Raw genomic sequence first — 13,352 nt, 5'->3', positions numbered from 1 at the left:
CGATTAAAATTAAATTTTTTACGAATTTTTAAAGTTACTTCAAAATTGAGCCAAAGTCCCTGTACTATAGTACAGGGTCACAAGCCAGATTTCACCAAAAATGAAATTTTGAGAATTCTCAATTTTTATCATTTTATCTGGTACATATACATGTTTTTATGTTGTGTAGAAAGTTTGAGCTGATTCTGATTAAAATTAAATTTTTTACGAATTTTTAAAGTTACTCCAAAATTGGGCCAAAGTCCCTGTACTATAGTACAGGGACTTCTGTCAAATTTTGCCAAAAATGAAAAGGAAAGGATTGTCCATTTTTATTGCAGTTCCTGATACATATAAACTATCCCAATTTATTTATTCCTTTATTTATTTTATTTATTTATTTATTTATTTATTTACAGATGGCTACTGCACCAGCGTTGTTCCCAGATCATTATCTTGTGAATATATTATTCCCAATAATCCAACCTGTGATGCCTACTGCACTGATGGAATGGTAAGTCTATTAATTATACATTGTTCTATTATTATTATTATTATTATTATTATTATTATTATTATTATTATTATTATTATTATTATTATTATTATTATTACTATTATTATTATTATTATTATTATTATTATTATTATTATTATTATTACTATATTTTAGACTCTTTCTCCAATGAATTGGTTATGTATGTCTCATTACTGCTTTAATAATGAACTGGTAAGACTTTTATTATTTTATTTATTTATTAGTTATATATTATTATTATCATGACAGGTTCCTTGCAATACAACGAGAGAGTGTCTCCATAGCAACCGCTCCTGTTCTGGCCAGTGTCCCATTGGTACTTCATTATGCCCTTCTACTGATACTTGTCATCCAGAGGCCCAATCTTTTCCTTGTGATACTAACGTCTGCCTGGCAGGTCAGACTTTAGTCCAGAGATCTAATGGAACACGTTATTGTACTTTATCAGCAACACTGCCACTACAAGACTGTTCCAATGTTGGTAATGTCTACTGTGAAGGCATCAGTACCTGTTCTAATGTCACTGATCCTCATCTTTGCAGTTTATGTCCTCCTGAGCTAACACCATGTCCTCCTAATAGTGCTATACAGTGTGTTCCTGATGCAAGGCAGTGCTGTACAGCTGGTATGTACTATTGTCCAGTATTGGACTCTTGTCTGTTGACTGGTGAACAGTGTAGACTAGCTAATGTACCACCAGCCATTGATGAAGGAATAGTGTATGTTGATACTATTGATGCTTATGGATCTGCTCTGGCTGGTTATAATGGACACATGATTGGTAGTGTATTATCTAATGATTCTGATCATGTTGCTACTGATTTTCAATCAGAAGAGATCAGTGTAATCATCACTGGATTGAGTTCTGATCCTATTAATGGAGGCCAGTCTACTGATGGAGTCTGGCAGTATTCTTTATGCAATGGCAGTTTAAATGAATGCTTATCTTGCTCTGCTAGTTCTTCATGGATTAACATCACTCTAGTATCAGAGTCCAATGCTTTATACCTACCCAATACAGCCTGCATTAGGTACTGGAGGTGGGCGGAGTCTCTTGAAGGTGCCGTGTGGCTTAAGGTTAAAATATGGGATGGAAATACCGACGGTTTCCATAGCAACTCAACCACAATCGTACAATCAGTAATCCCGTATTATGGACCAGTTTCAAATTATACATCAACCGGAGGCCTCAGTTTGAATGATACATATTTAGTATCATTACTATTACCAGTAGTACTGTCACCTTCTTTAACACTATCTTCATTGACATTACTAGAGGATACTCCATTGGCTGATAATGATGGACATACACTAAGTGATATTACTAGTATATTCATGAACTATCTTCCATTAATACCCACCACTTATATACAGGGATTATCAGGGATTAATGAAGCACTGTTACCAGTAGAAGCAGTCAGAAGGTATTATGATGCTGTTACTGTTGCTAATGACATTCGACAACAAAGACAGGCTGCATTAAATAATGGACAAGAAGTTGGACTAGCTGTTTCACTAAACACAACTGGCAATAATAATAATAACAACAACTGGCAGGTATCTTTAAATGGTGATCCACAGCTGTTTGTCTACATCACTGATATATTGACTAATCCTGATCAAATATTGATTCTTAACTCAACGTCACTGATACGATATCTACCATCAGATAATTTCAATGGATTGGTACAGCTCGGTATAAGTGCTTGGGATGGGGTCCTGTCATCTTTAAACACTAACACACCAACAGTACATAATATGACAGTGTTTGTCAGCTCATTTCAATCAGCTTTTGATCAGTATCATGTCAGTATGAATCAGTTACTGACATTAACTGTGGTTAATGTTCCTGATGATCCAATCATAACTAGATCAAGTTTCACACTCTTACCTATTCCGTATAATCTTGATTATGTTCATGATTCAATGATCACAATTCTCGTTGATCATAATATCAGTGTCATTCGTCCAATGGTTGATAATACTCAGAACATACTGAGTGTTGTGTTAGAAGAATCAGTTATTGTACGAAGAGTCTATTCTTCACCAGATCAGAACAGGTAATCATTGTAATTTATTAAATATCATCATCATCATTATTATTATTATTATTATTATTATTATTATTATTATTATTATTATTATTATTATTGTTGTTGTTGTTTTTTTCTCTCTTAGTTCTTATGTTAGTTTCAGCACTGTTATGAGTATAGATGAAGTGAGAAATAAAGTAACTTCAAACGATCAAATTAATAATATACTACCAGTGTCACAATTTGCAAATGGTAAGTTGTAATTATTTATTTATTTATTTATTTATTTATTCATTTATATTGTAGTGAGTCGATATGGTCCCGGTAGTGGTTGTCATGGTAACAGTGAGTCCGGCCCCCCTACAGTCCATTCAGTGGGTGTGGTATCAGTTCAGATATCAGGAGATCAAGATAAAGACAATGTACTCGGACTAGCTGTAATTGGAGTGAACAGCGGAAACGGGGTATGGCAGTATAAGAGAAGAAACTTAGGTGAGATTTAATTTCAAATAATGATAATTATATTTGACCTTTTAATTATACTAATTATTAAATTGATAATCTCTCTCTTTCTTTAGATGCTTGGATTAATTTTCCTTCCATCATAACTCCACAAAGAGGATTATTATTATTATCAACTGACAGTTTCAGATTCATTCCTAACCCACACTACTACTGGACTAATGGTGACGCACCTTCTCTCACTGTCAAATCATGGGATCACACGTTAGGATCAGTCGGTGATTCTGAGAATCAAAAAATCAATGTTAACACTGATCCTTATGTTAACACCTCTCGCTCACTCTCTAATCCGATTGGTCGCTTCAGCTCCTCTACATCAGTCCTAATAGCCAGTAGGGTCGGGTGTGATGGTGTGGTTAATTCAGGTAACCTTCATGATGCTTGTTGTCTTTGTGGTGGGGATGGTTCCAGCTGCAGTGGTTGTAATGGAGTCACTAACAGTTTATATGACAGCTGTAGCCTTTGTACTGCAGTCAATCATGACAGAGACTGCTCGGGGTGTGACGGGATACCATGGTCTATGACTACCCCAGGACAATGCAGTGAGTGTGTTTCTACTAATGGTGTCTCTTCTTCTCTGATCACTGATCCTTCATTCACTGATTGTTCTGGTGCTTGTTTTGGTGATGCTGCACTTGATGATTGTGGACAATGTACTAATGAAACTACTCAATACAACATTCACAAGTGAGTTTAGACATCAATGTGTATCAGAATGCGTAATAAAATTTGGAGTGATTTCAGAGCCATTTTTTGGGTAAAAACCATGGGTTATAGCCTTGAGTATTTTTCAGAATTTTGATGCCTTCTTAAAATGGCAGTAACTCAAAAAATTAAAGTCGAAATGAGCTCAAACTTTCTACATGACATAGTTTTATTTTTTTAGCTAACTATTATCTTCCTAAAATCCATTTTTATTGTAGCAATAATATTGCCCTTTATCTATTGTGGCACTTATTTATTTATTAATCTATCTATTACTGCAGAGATTGTAAAGGTGTTTGTCATGGTAATGCCAGCACTGATGATTGTGGTCACTGTTCAGATCCATTTTCATTCAATGATGATATAGACTGTACTGGTATTTGTGGTGGAGTATTCAGATCTGATTCATGTGGGGTCTGTCAACTACCTGATCCAGATACTGATCTGATTAGAGATCACGCTGATTGTAACAACGACTGTTGGGGATCAGCTTCTATTGATTCCTGTGGCATGTGTCATTCCGGTAACACAGGACGTCATCCTAATTCAACCATGGATGCATGTGGATTGTGTGATGGTGATAATTCAACATGTTACGGATGTGATGGTGTCCTTAACTCTGGTCACAGTATTGATTCATGTGGTGTCTGTGGAGGGAATGACTGCAGCTGCTTTCAATTAACGACTCTCAGTCCTACCAGAGGACCAAGATCAGGTGATACTCAACTAGTTATTAATGGAGCTGGTTTCTATAGAAACACTTCATTTTATAATACCAGCCTGCCTCATTGCGGTGGTGCTACTGATGTTACTTTAGTGTGTCAGTTTGCTAGTTCAGTCAGTAATGATATTCGTACCTCATCTTCAGCTTACATTGTCAATCAAAGCACAATAATATGTGTAGCTCCTTCTCTTACTAGCAGTAGGGACACTGAACTTTTTCATGTTTCCATCAAAATAGACAATGGTCCTTTCTCTAATCCTCTCCTCTATCTTTATGAGGATTATACAGTATCCATGGTAACCGACGTGTCACCTAGAAGAGCGCTAATTGGTACTGAAGTTTTGCTTAATTTCATTGGAGAGAATTTCCTCAATACATCGTCTCTTGTCTCTTGTCTAATCAGTGGGTTTGATACCTGCTCCAGTGACACTAAAGGGCTAATGGTTGTACCTGGTGTCTATAATAATGGCAGCAGTGTAACCTGCTCTCTCCCTCCCTCTCCTTCTCCCTGTCAGGTCAATATATCACTGTCTTTTGATGGGCAGTTGTCAGGAGCTGTAGCTACTATCAGTTTTAATTATTCTTACAGCCCACCTGTCGTTAATTCAATACATTTCACTGATGATTTAACATCATTGATCATATCATTAGATAGATCAAGTGATATCAAGCCGTCAATCAATTGTGATTCTATATTCTCTGATTCAACACTAACACTGATCGGTGATCATAGTCAATGTTATTGGTCTGATTCAAATCAGCGTATGATCACAGTTGATCTCTCATCTCAAGCAGCAATCAGTGTTGGATCACCAGTGATATTCAGAGAGGGAGGTATAGTCACTAGAGGTCAGTCTTATTCATACTCAGTTCCCAGTTCAGTAGTCTATACAGTATCCAGTGTAATCAATGCTGTAGGACCAGCCATTGGTTTAATAGGACCTGATGTATTATCAAACTGTGCATCTACAGCAGTATATACTGTTAGTAGTTATTATTATCATGGATATAAAGGAATGACTTTCAAATGGTCTTTATTTACTAATGATTCAACTGTGGCTGGCTTCCTTCAGTTGGCTAATATTCTCAATGCATTACCATACTCAACTACTCAAATCTCTCTACCTGTGAACTTGTTCCAACCTTCAGTTGACTATGTACTTCATTTAAATGTCACTAACTCCATTGGCCTATCTACTATTGTAACTAAAACTCTATCAAAATCATCTTCTACCTCATTAGAAGTAGCCATTACTAGTCCTCCTGAACTCTCCATTGATTATAATAAAGTTAGTATACATGAAGGTAGGCTAGTCAGTGATCCTTGCTCCATCTCTTCTACTTCATTCAACTATCAATGGAGGCTCTATATCATTACTGATACATTACAACACACGCTGCAGGAAGTATCATTAACTAATATCACTGTCTCCTCACCAATACTACACATACCACCACATACCCTCAACCCTGATCATCATTATCAACTACAGCTTACAGTCAGTACTACTACAGGGAATGCACTATCAACCAGTGACAGGATTAGTCTGTATGTTAAACCACTGGTATGTACTACCAGTATATATGGTGGTGATAGGAACATATCCAGCAATAGTGTCATCAAGCTAAATGGAACTGTACTAAACAGGATTAACAATTCTTCATTTATCTGGTCTTGTTCTGTACTAAACTCAGGCCTACCCTGTTATAACACCAGTCATTCATTACCAGTACTGATATCATTACCATCAACACTACAAGCAATGGTAGAGGCTAGTCACTTACAAGCTGGAGAGAGTTACAACTTTACACTGCTTGACAATAGAAGACACTGTTCCTCCAGCAGTGTTGTTATCAGTATACATCAGGCTGAGAGCTCTCTACTTCCTTTTGCTATTGTACAGATACTACCACTAGCACTGCCAGTAGATGTATCAAGGCAGTTCACTATAGAAGGATTAGTGTATAGTAATAGTGAGATTAGTGTTTACTGGGAGTGTGTTAGGGTTACTGATCATGGGTATATCGATATTAACAATAGTTCAATATCACCGATCAGTTATGATACGATCAATATCAACTCAGTGTCAATGCTGAGTTCATTTCAAGCTGGTATCATAAAAGATAAAACAAATCGTGTTAACCTGATATTACGATCACATTCCCTTGAACCAGGCCTCCAGTATACATTCAAACTAACAGCTGCCAACAATACACACACAGTTTCTACCAGTACTACTGTACTAATTGGATCCCCACCCATCATACACCAGGTAACAGTTAGTCCTTCAACTGGAGTGGAACTATTAACTCCTTTTACTGTAAGAGTCAATTGGACCAATGACAATATTAATGATCAGCCTTTATACTATCAATATGGGCTAATGAAAGATGGAGCTATATACTGGCTGACTGGTTTAACCTCTACTAATGAAAGGAGTTTCATACTACCCAGTGGTGTTAACAGGCTGTATGTAAGGGTATATGATAATAAAGGTGGAGAATATACAACTAGTCAGTTTAATGTATCAGTATCAGTATCATCTAGTGTGAATCATGGATCACTTTTAACTGATCTTCAATCAAGTCTCGCTGATACCAAAGATTGGTCTCAAGTGATGTCAAGGTTTGTGTCTATATTGCTCTCGATTGATGATACTAACACACTTGATCCTGATATATCAGTATCAATCTACTCAAGTATGATCAGTGATTATTCAGTATTAGATAGTCCACAGTATCGATCAATGATGATATCAACAATGAAATTAATAAACACGAAATTTCAATTGAGTTCATCTCAAAAGATGATTCTACTGAACACTCTTGACACTATATTGAATTCTGCTCTCAGAGATGTTGATTCAAACTTCATCCCAAATGATTCTGTATCAGAAGTTGATTCCAATGGCCTTCCACTGATACTGACCAGTGATCGTACCAACCTTCCTCCTATCACCAGTGGTGTCAGTACTGGTGATATTAATATCATCATTAATGAATTATTCTCTTATTCTGCCACACCTTCACTAGCTGGGAGGCTCAGATCCTTATTGCTGAAACTATCGTCAATCATTTGTCAAGGATCTCACTTAGGAGGGACTCCAGTTAACGTTACTTCACAATCACCAGCTGGTAGATACATCTTAGCTAAAACACTTCCATTTGGTGCTCGCTATATCTCTAACAATATCATATTTGATTTGAGTGATTCGTTGAAATCAAGTTACGATGATCAGTGTAGTGATACACAGAGTCATGCCTGTACTGATTTCTGTGTTCAGTTTGTATCAATGACCAGTGACTATTTCACTGATTCTGATTTCATTAGTTTAACGAGTGAGAGTAGAGATCGTATCATGTCATCAATCAAAGGAGTTGATCTTGATTCTGTTAAACTTTATTCTAACATCATCAACATGAACCTATTCACTGCTACTCAGTCTCCTCCCCTGTCTCTCTCTCCTCTTCCTTCATCATCAACTCCTCTACAGTTATACATATTAGCAAGACCTATTGATGATCCATCATCAGTACCAGTCTGTATGTATAGAGATACAGGAGACACTAATAATGATCTATGGACTGTTCAATCTCTATCTCCTCCTAATACAGTAATGCTTAACTCTTCACTGTATTATAAATGTGATTATACTCACTTCACTGAGTATGCCATTGGACTGTTACCTCCTCCAATTATAATGACATCATCTTCAATGATATTCTCACCATCTCCCAGTCCAATAATTAGCAGTCCCTTACCCTCCAGTGCAGTACCGACTCAAACTCCTTCAGTTACTGTACTATCAGCCTCTGACATACCAGCCATTGTATCCAGTGTAGTGGTTGTACTGTTATTTATAATTATTGGTAGCTTGTTGCTAATGGGGATCTTATTCCTCCTTTATAAGAAGAAGAAGAGTCGTAGGAAAGTTCTAGTGGCCCCAGCAGATGAAGAGAACCAGCCGCTACAAGGACTGGAGGAGGAGAAAAAGGAGAAGAAGACAGAGCCACAAGCACTCACTGGTGACCTAGAAATAAAGAAGAAGGAGAAAGGGATGACATTAGGAGTGATAGAATTGAAAGGAGATGAGAGGCAGCTGCTAGGAAGTGTCACTGTTCTACACACCATGAGACTAAGGGAGCTCAGGACTCTACTACTACAGACATTCCCCAACACTTTGAGGAAGAAATCATTTTATTTGTGCACAAAAGAGCTCAGTGATATTGACCCAGCATCAGAGCAACAGCAGTTTGTAAACATAGTCTACAATAACATCGTGTACATTAGAGAAGTGACTGAAGTTAGTGAACAGACCAAGAGACAGTTCTGTGTGTGTGGATCAGCTGCTCAATTTGAGTGTTCAGGTTGTGGACTAAGAGGCTACTGTAGTCAAGAGTGTCAGACTAAGGATTGGAATAAAGAAGGAGGACATCAGAAAGAGTGTCAGAGAGCAGCAGAGAAGATACAAAGAACAGACATACTAATAAGAAGACAGGCCAGTGTATTGCAAGGTATACCGGAGGAAAAGGATGGAGAAGTACCTCAGACATCACAAAGGAATTGGAAAGGGTTTCTAAGTGAATCAAGAAAGTTCTCAACAATGACGCTACCTGCTGTGTCGGCATTACCTCCTGTTAATATTGCAGGAGAAAAGAGAGAGAGTTATACTGAGCTGAGAAATCAAATTGATTCAACGTTAATGACACCAGTATCAACCCGCCCACCTCTACCCAAACTAACATCAACTGGTACTATATCAGTAGGTAGACTGGCTTCAGTCCAAACACCATCCCCTGGTTTAAGAGCATCACAATCACAACACATTCAAAGACAACAGCTAATGAAACAAGGGTCTTTCACTACTGGTAGTAGACACACCTCAATATCTCCACAGCAACCATTAGCACCACTGTCAATCCAATCACCGTTGACCAGTAGACCTTCTATTGGTTCCATTGGACTACCTCCAGTATCACCTACTGGCGGTCAGTTCCAATGGGGGACACTCCCTCCTCATCCTACTGCTGGTACCCCTACTGTTGATAATAACTCATTGTTTAGTAGACCAGTTCTTCCTTCAAGGACTCAGGACCTCCCTCCTTCTCGTCCTCCATTACGTAGAGACATATCAATCTCATCAGTTGGATCAGTTGATTTAAATACTTCGGTTAACATACCAACTAGTGGAAGAGGAGGGGTTGGTATAAGACAGCAGCTGCAACAGGAGAGGAGTACATTAAGAGAAGAGGAGGAGGAAGAGGAGAGTGACTCATCATCAGAGAGTGATGATGAAGAGAGAAGTGATGCTGGTAGTCGTCCTCCATCTTTAGCTGTTAGGAGGAGACACTCATCAAGACAAGAATCAAGAGATGACAAATAATATTAACTTGAAAAACACAATAATGACAATAATAATAATAATGACAACAGTAATAATAACTGAAACACAATACATATTATTCATAGATACATGTACATTAGTTTAAAATTAATTGTAAATACTATTTAACAATACAAAACTTTGTCAAAAAATCTGTAAAACTAAATTATGAAACTAGACTAAAGCACACAGACTAATGGACAATACAGTAAACTTTATGGTTAAAACTTTCTTAAATATTTTCTTTTAATTTCTTCTGCTAAATCATTTCTTTGAACTACACCTGATTCTAAAACCTCCACAATAGTAGCCCAAGTGTAAGGACGTGGAGTAGTATCTTTCCAGTGATTAAAAACAGCACGATAACATTCCATGAAATTAGAACTATGTTGAACTTTAATACCATCAAGCACATGCTGCTCAATCTCAAGCATTGTCCCAATATTCATACATTCCCTAGGAGCTTTAGCAGCAACTTCTTCCATCAGTTCACTAACTTTAGGAGCAACAACTGGAGGAGGCCTGGCTCCTATTTTAATAAATTAAAGAACTTGTTACACAAAATTGGCATACCATGATCATCTTGTCTTACTACAGGAAGCAGCAATGAAGTATCTGAACAAGCTATAGCAAGTATTGAACTAAGAGAGATTAAGAGACATAAAACTTACTAAATACAATTGACTGCTTAGTCTTCAGCCTCATCCATGCAAATAGCGATGAGGTCAATGATGGATCTCTTGTCCCAGTAATAGTAATGCTGTGAGTGAAACTATTGGAATAAGGTGGGGCTTCAACACGCAAAGACACTTTACTAAGACCACCATTAGAACAAACATCTGTTTTAGAAATCTTAATAGCAATTATAAATAAATTATTATTATTATGCTTATTTACCTTACAAGGTGTTTGAAACAGCAGGAGTGCCCATCCATTAATTATTGATGGTTTAATGTTAAAAACAATTTCTCCTTGATCATCAAATAAAAACACAATCTCAGAATCACCTTTAATACATGACCTTGCACTCATCTCAGATATTGCCTTCTACAAACACACAACAAAGCAGTAAGTACGTATATCACTATAAAAATATTTCATACTTTGATGTCATAGAAATGATTCATAGTAACCACAAAGTGTACATTCCATATTTTGGTGGCTGGAGTGTGTTCATAAAAGGTAAGTAGCTTATAGTGGTTTAATGGTTGTGTCTCCATACCTATCAAATAATGACAATACTAATGACAATAAATTGGTAATTAGTTGTACCTTTGTGTTGTAAATCTATTGTATCCTTTGTTTTAATGTTATAATCTGAGAGTGTACGATCATCTACCAATACTTTACCAGCAAATATGAGTCTCTGTTGATCAGGTGGGATTCCTTCTTTATCCTGTATCTTTGCTTTAACATTCTCAATAGTATCAGAAGGTTCAACTTCAAGAGTAATTGTTCTACCAGTCAGAGTTTTTACAAATATTTGCATGCCACCTCGAAGACGAAGTAATAAATGTAATGTACTTTTATCTTTAATACCATGATCAAAGAGTGTTTTAATCTTATTAGGTAGAAGTGTGTCTTCAATGTAATCATCTTCCAGTTGCCTCCCATCATATATTATCTTCTGTTGATTGCATGGTATGCCTCCCGTTTCTTCAATTTTTGTTTTTACATTACCAATTGTATTGCAGTAGATAACGTTAAGTTCAAATGTCTTACCAGTCAAAGTTTTAACGTATATAGTCATATTAGGATTAGGATTGGATCGAATGAAAAGGTCTAACACACTTTCCATTGGAATATCATAACTTGCTAAAGTCGAGGCATCATCCAGTAGTTGACCAGCATAGAACAAGGTTTGATCAGTAGGTGAGATTCTTTCCTTATCTTCAATCATCCTCTTTAAATCACTGATAGTGTCAGTAGGTAGGACTTCAATAACTATTATATTACCAGTAACAGATCTGATATAAATATTTTCACCACCTCTGTGATAATGGTTAAGATACAGAATAGATTTATTTTCAATGTTATAATCTGACAGTGTCAGAGAATTGTCTAATCGCTTACGATAACGAGTGCTTAGTTTCTGTTGATCAATTGGAATCCTTATCTCATCCTGTATCTGTGACATAACGTTCTCAATGGTATCAGTAAGATCAACTTTAAGAGTGATCGTAGGAGAGAATAAGATTTTTGTTTCAACAAATATTGTGTGGCCAGGACGTCGTGGTACAAGGTGCAGTGTATCTCCGTCTTTAATCTTGTAGTGTGAGAAAGTTCTTCCAAATGATAACTGTTTACCAGCAAATGTCAATCTTTGTTCATCGTAAGGAATATTGGTTTTAGATTTAATGTCTGCTTTAATATAGCCAATATTTCGATAAGAATTGATGATAACATCAGTAACTACATTACCATCAACTTCTTTGATATTAATAATCATATGATCTGGAAGCAATAGATCAAGTGTGCTTTCCCTTTGAATGCCATAATCTAAGAGTGTGTAATGGCCATTTTCCAATTGTTTACCAGCAAATATAAGTTTCTGTTGATCAGGTGGGATTCTTTCTTTATCCTGTATCTTTGCTTTAACATTCTCAATAGTATTAGAAGGTTCAACTTGCAGAAAAATTATTTTACCAGTCTCATTACCAATCCAAATTTTTACAAATATCAGCATGTCATGTCGAAAACAAAGTACTAAATGTAATGTACTTTCCTTTTGAATGTTATAATCTGAGAGTGTACGACCATCTTCCAATATTTTACCAGCAAATATGAGTCTCTGTTGATCAGGTGGGATTCCTTCTTTATCCTGTATCTTTGCTTTAACATTCTCAATAGTATCAGAAGGTTCAACTTCAAGAGTAATTGTTTTACCAGTCAGAGTTTTTACAAATATTTGCATGCCACCTCGACGACGAAGTACTAAATGCAACGTACTTTCTTTTTGAATGTTATAATCTGAGAGTGTACGACCATCTTCCAATTGTCTACCAGCAAATATGAGTCTCTGTTGATCAGGTGGGATTCCTTCTTTATCCTGTATCTTTGCTTTAATATTCTCCATAGTATCAGAAGGTTCAACTTCAAGAGTAATTGTTTTACCAGTCAGAGTTTTTACAAATATTTGCATGCCACCTCTAAGACGAAGTACTAAATGTAAAGTACTTTCATTTTGAATGTTATAATCTGAGAGTGTACGACCATTTTCCAATTGTTTACCAACAAATATCAGTCTCTGTTGATCAGGTGGGATTCCTTCTTTGTCCTGTATTTTCTCTTTCACACTTTCAACGGTATCACTAGCCTCAACTTCAAGAGATAGTGACTCGCCAACTAACGGTTTAATGGAAATCCTCATAATTGAAATGAAAGGGAGGTGACAGGGACTGCAGACTTAGCAGAGAAAAGGCAAGGGCCTTTATCTTTTCTTCCAAGTTTCCCAGTCTCGTGACTCT

At 36.6% G+C, this 13,352-nt stretch overlaps 2 protein-coding genes across 2 annotated transcripts in view; one reads left to right on the top strand and one right to left on the bottom strand.

Moving 5' to 3' along the window:
* LOC100636493 (protocadherin Fat 4-like) overlaps nucleotides 1–10,037 on the top strand; it is a 24,896-nt gene extending 14,859 nt beyond the window's left edge. Inside the window, exons 8-14 of the mRNA XM_019995766.1 lie at nucleotides 399–493; nucleotides 653–709; nucleotides 767–2,577; nucleotides 2,696–2,802; nucleotides 2,857–3,042; nucleotides 3,129–3,759; nucleotides 4,059–10,037. Coding sequence (XP_019851325.1) covers nucleotides 399–493; nucleotides 653–709; nucleotides 767–2,577; nucleotides 2,696–2,802; nucleotides 2,857–3,042; nucleotides 3,129–3,759; nucleotides 4,059–9,885 — 8,714 coding nt within the window. The 3' untranslated portion in view covers nucleotides 9,886–10,037. The remainder of the gene's footprint in view (nucleotides 1–398; nucleotides 494–652; nucleotides 710–766; nucleotides 2,578–2,695; nucleotides 2,803–2,856; nucleotides 3,043–3,128; nucleotides 3,760–4,058) is intronic.
* On the bottom strand, nucleotides 10,005–13,352 carry LOC100636368 (polyubiquitin-C-like). The gene is made up of 6 exons (XM_003386135.3): nucleotides 11,158–13,352; nucleotides 10,989–11,107; nucleotides 10,783–10,932; nucleotides 10,557–10,737; nucleotides 10,459–10,509; nucleotides 10,005–10,414 (listed from the first exon to the last, which is right to left on the bottom strand). Exons 1-6 carry the CDS (start codon nucleotides 13,253–13,255, stop codon nucleotides 10,107–10,109), a joined length of 2,907 nt encoding a protein of 968 aa, XP_003386183.1. The 5' UTR covers nucleotides 13,256–13,352; the 3' UTR covers nucleotides 10,005–10,106.

Source organism: Amphimedon queenslandica, unplaced genomic scaffold, assembly GCF_000090795.2.
Source record: "Amphimedon queenslandica unplaced genomic scaffold, v1.1 AMPQUscaffold_13434, whole genome shotgun sequence".
In the NCBI taxonomy this organism is placed as follows: Eukaryota; Metazoa; Porifera; class Demospongiae; order Haplosclerida; family Niphatidae; genus Amphimedon; species Amphimedon queenslandica.
This window is presented reverse-complemented; position numbering and strand designations above follow the sequence as displayed.

Excerpts from the sequence above, each read along its gene's own strand:
- LOC100636368 (XM_003386135.3), bottom strand. The coding sequence starts at position 13,255 with ATGAGGATTTCCATTAAACCGTTAGTTGGCGAGTCACTATCTCTTGAA. Across the intron at positions 10,510-10,556 it reads TAAGCAGTCAATTGTATTTA|CTTGTTCAGATACTTCATTG; the intron begins GTAAGTTTTATG and ends TACTTGCTATAG. Across the intron at positions 10,415-10,458 it reads AGTAAGACAAGATGATCATG|GAGCCAGGCCTCCTCCAGTT; the intron begins GTATGCCAATTT and ends TTATTAAAATAG.